Raw genomic sequence first — 5012 nt, forward strand, 5'->3', positions numbered from 1 at the left:
GCTCACACAATTGTTCCTGCCTAGCTCTCCCAATCTAAGCCTTCACCAGGTGCAGTGACTTTGGTTAGTTTAGTCCAGAAGGAGGACTGTGTGCAAGCATAATGCCCCTTCCTTCTCTGGCCTTTCTTTTTCCTTTTTGTTTTCTGAATCTCATACCAGAGGGGGAAAAAAAAAAAAAAAGAGAGAGAGAGAAAAAAAGTTCAGCACCACGGGCTGATAGAGAGCACAAGTGACCAGTCCTGTGATCATGACCATTCAGCCATAAGCAAAGATGAACAAGTGAGTCCTGTGAGCACTTCCCCCTTTAGGCTGCTGTCACAGCCTTTGAACATTCTGGGATGCCCTAGAGACATGGGTAGAAGTATTTTAATGGCCAACTCCTTGCAGAATTCTCCAGTAAAGATCTATTCACGGGGCCATGAGAAGAACCAATTAATATTGGTTCAACTAACTGGATAGACAATGAAAAATTGTTTTCTTTCTCATCAAAACAAGACACTCATGTCTGACTCATCCCCCAGTCAGGCTGTGGGCTGAATTAAATTCTGCCTCTATTGCAATGCTACATCTGCTAAACTATTGAGAGGGAGCTGTGAGAAAAGGACACCTTCTCTTTTGGAAATCTTGTCGCCACCTTCTCTAAATTTGAAACTGAAGAAACTCTGGGGTGACTGAAAATAGAACTGCATTTTTGTTGAACATATTCAACAACAAAAAAATTCTACACATTTACCCAGACTTTGTGAATGATGAAGGGCTGAAGGTAAATGTAATAAGCAAAAAGAAAATCACTTGAAACCCAGTTCTGTACTAAAAGACTGGTAAGAGTTGAAGATCACGTCATAAAAAAAAAGGAAGAAAAAAAGGAAATGTATCATTTCAAGAATTTTTTTCACATGAAAATATTCATATTGATCTCACTTCTTGGTGCCCAAGTCATATAGAGATACAACGTCTATTATTAAAGCATCAAAACAAAACATCAATAACCAAGCTCTTCTTCAGAGATGAACAGTTCACTTTTAACTTTTGAATTTCTTACTGCAGGGAGATTCAGGTGGTCCTCTGACATTTGAAGATGGGGACAAGTGTTTTTTGGTTGGTGTAACATCATTCGGCTACAAGTGTGCACTTCCTGAACGACCAGGAGTGTATGTTCGAGTCACCAAGTTTGTGGACTGGATCAAAAATATCATCTATTAGCTGGGTATTTTTTAATTATAGAGATATAATTTAAACATTGAAAGTAAGCCACTGCGTAACGTAAACCAGACTGTCATGTCAATCTCACAGAAAAACTGAATAAATATTTAAATTTTGAGGAGGAAAATATTAGTAACTGAAAACTCCATTTCCAATTGAGAGCAATATTTCAAAATAGATGTTGTGGGTTTGTTAATAAATAGTTTTATCATTTTACATTTTTTTTAATGTGACGGTGTGGGAAAACAGTTTCTTTGAACACCCATGCGTTAAATGCGCAGTGGAGGGTTTTACAAAGCATGGGCAGTAAAAAAGAAAAATATAAAAAGTTTCCAAACTGCAAATGCTTTAGTGAAAAAGAATCAAAATTATTAATATTAGGTGAAAAAAACCCTGGTTTTATGTTTTTATACTGTGTTTTTCAATGTGCAATTTGATTTAATGCATAGTCAACTCTTTCCCAGTGATCTGTCTGAATATCAAAATAAAGGTTTGTTTAAACTGGGCTCATGGGAGTCCCTCTGCTTTGTCTATTACAAAAACTCTGGAATAAGGTTTATGAATTGTGCATAAAAGCTGATCATGTATCATGCTCCTTTCTAACGAATAAACTGAATGTTCGCTGAAAGTTCTCTCTTGTGTAATTCATTTGGAATTAATAGAGTTAAATAAAGATTGAATATAGCTTTTTAGTTTTCTTTCTAGGCAAGTGTTTTGGCAATTATTCAAGCAATTAACGATATAGGCTTGTGCACACCCAAGCGCAGACTCACAATACTGCAACTTCCTCTCATAAAAAGTTATGTTTTTTTAAAAGCATCTTACAATAATGAGTACCTACTCTTCCTGGTGAATAAAAAGTAATAGTGTTCCTATATTACATGCTTTTTCTGTACTTTTTTAGTACAGATTTTGTGCTTGGTATAAAAACTATCAGGATATCCCATTACAGTATTCTAAAGGGAAAGAAGATGAAGAACAAAAAAAGGGGAAGGTGTATCTTCTTGAGCTCTTTTATAAATAGATTTCTATTAAAATATGTTGCAATGCCTTAAATTCTATGGTTTCTTAATGTTAGTGTAAAATGATGCACTTCTTTCTTTCTGTTTTCAACCTAGTGTAGGAATTTAATGTATTTTTAATTCCACAGTGCCAATAGTACAAACTGCTTTTTTCATTTATGGTGTATGTATATCTTCACATATACATACTGATGTATGGTTTTGTAAGAAGCTCACAGATTTGGTGTTTACAATGCTAAGTGCAGATATGAAGTGCTAAAAATACAAGGCTCATTTGCAAACACAGGCTGGTGGTCACTGATTAAAAAAGCATCAAGTCCCAAACTGCTTTCAGGTCTTCATAAGCATTTGAGAACTATGTCCAGAACAAAATAGGTATCATTATGAAGACACCTGTGACCACAAGGAACACATACAAATGTAATTAAGCCAGAGAGAAGGTATGAAGGTGTATTAGACATATTCCCTCATATAAAACACACAGGTTTTAACATTAAAATGTTAAAGGTGCAAATTCTATCTTTCGTAGTGGACCACTTCTCCTGTTACTCTCCTTCACTTGAAAGCAACCACTGAAAATAAAGTGCATTCTGCTACCAGTAGAAGCTGACTTGGATGAAGCAATTACATTAAAATGCTTAATTAAAATATGACATGATTTCTACATTATTTACCATACACCACTACAGTAGATTTTGTTTCAGTCTGTTAACAAAACACAAAAACCAGCTCAAAACCGATCCAGTCACTAGAAAAATGTGCTTCCCAGAAATAAAGGAACATACTTTTATTTGTGTGTATTTTTTTGCTTCACAAAATGCAAAGCATAGATATATTTTGAGGTATACACTGATAAACCACCCCATCAGATTATAAAATTTCCTATTATAAATTCTGTCATAGAAACATAGATGTTATATAAATTATTATAACTTTTAAAAGCCATTTTATTTCAACTAATTTATATCTCTATAAAATTGAGTCAGTCCCATTCTAGCCTTCAGTCAGCATCCATGGTTTCAACTGCCTGTGGAGAAATCAGTCAATGCTATGTTGAAACACTTGAGGAGCATGGATTATTTGCAACTGAGTCACAGTTCCAAGATGGTTTGAAACAGAGGACAGATATGGTGATATGACAGAATTATTTTGTCCCAATAGTCAATATTTCTTACTCATACATAAAAGCTGAGTACACTATAATAAAAACACTGCATACCACTTTCCTCCCTTCACACAAAGTTTGAGTGGTCCATGCTGATGACTGCCCAGAAATTGCTTTCACTCCATAAGAAACACATCTGAAGGTATTTGCATAAGCCTAATTGCTGCATGGAAATCACTTCTGCTGTGTTAAACATAATATCAATTGCTACACCTTAACATATCCTCTAGATGCAAGAAACATGAAGAAATAGTTAATTCTTACATTGAGTTAAAGGGAGTTAATCATTCAATACCATAAAAATAACTAAGTTCCTTTTACTGCAACTGTTGCCAAGAAAGAGGTCTCTCTTGCCCTCAGCTGAATTGAGCAATAATTTAGTTAGGAGAAAAATCAATTCCAGTCTTTCTGATCACACAGGATCAAAGTATTTTCTCACTACAAAGGAAATTGAAGTTGGGAATTGAACACAGAAAAGAGTTGTGACTGATTGGAAAAACTACAGAATATTTGCAGTAGGCATAACAATACCTAACATGAACTACAGAAGAAGGCTTCTTTGAAGAGGAAGTAAAAACATAGCATAACAGCAACTTTAGGATGACTCCAAAAGTGCTTCAGCAACTAATTGCACAATTAGTATTAGTGGTATTGAACTCTCAAATATTCTTTTCTTTACTCAGAAAAAAAATCGATGCACATTTGTCTCTGAACTCACGTGTTTAACATCAGCCAGCACAGTGTAGAAAACTTAACAGTTTTGCTTCAGTCGATCTCTCCTCAACACCCACCCAGTGGTAGTTTGGAATCTGTGTTAAAACCAACAAGGTTGAACTCATGCTCTTGAACTCTTGCTGGAACTGCAGTAAAACCCCTTAACTTTCTGCTCCAGCACCAGGCTGTCACCAACAAATCAACCAGAGTGCTATTGCCACCACCCCAGGGTTGCTCCTAATGGCTGGTAAAACCATTCTTAAGGTACAGAAAGCTCTTAAGGAACCAGAGAGAATGGACATTAATGATGTTAATCATAACTCTAAAAGCAGACTTTAAATGCACCACAGTTACCTCTAAATCTGTCCACCAATTAACATAATTAATGCTTGTCTGGATAATAATCTGAGTAACTTTGGGATCAATCTATTAGTGCCACTTCCAAGAAATGCCATTTGTCTTCTCTTTGTTCCAACGTTACATTGTTCCTAACAAAGTATTAGCTATATTTAAATGATCTTTAATGTCTTTTTTACATAGACTTAACTGAAACAGTAATCTAAATCTGGTCCACTGTGAATTTTTTCCATCAGAAAAAGTAAAAAATATTTTACTTGACTAACAACTAGTAACTGCCTTCAAAGGACACCTCATTAATGAGGTATCACTTGTCAAGTTATTTCTGTTGAGCTTGGGGCAATATGTCAAAAAAGTTTGGTCATTCCCTGGCAAAGTGAATTCATTCTATGACAACAAATTGATGAATCCTTGAATTTTGCCACATCAGGTTGATGTCACAACATGGTGGCTATCTCTGTCAGCAACCATGTTAATATTTAATAAAATAATATTTGTACCTGAGGACCAAAAACTGTGTTGTGTACAAATAAACACTAAACAAATATTTT

The 5012-nt window shown here is 35.1% G+C and overlaps 1 protein-coding gene across 1 annotated transcript in view; it reads left to right on the forward strand.

Moving 5' to 3' along the window:
• Positions 1-1228, forward strand: part of TMPRSS15 (transmembrane serine protease 15) — a 53402-nt gene extending 52174 nt beyond the window's left edge. Inside the window, exon 27 of the mRNA XM_027648643.1 lies at positions 1048-1228. Coding sequence (XP_027504444.1) covers positions 1048-1203 — 156 coding nt within the window. The 3' untranslated portion in view covers positions 1204-1228. The remainder of the gene's footprint in view (positions 1-1047) is intronic.
• The last annotated feature ends 3784 nt before the right edge of the window (positions 1229-5012 follow it).

Source organism: Corapipo altera, unplaced genomic scaffold (genome assembly GCF_003945725.1).
Source record: "Corapipo altera isolate COAL_440 unplaced genomic scaffold, ASM394572v1 58, whole genome shotgun sequence".
NCBI lineage: Eukaryota > Metazoa > Chordata > Aves > Passeriformes > Pipridae > Corapipo > Corapipo altera.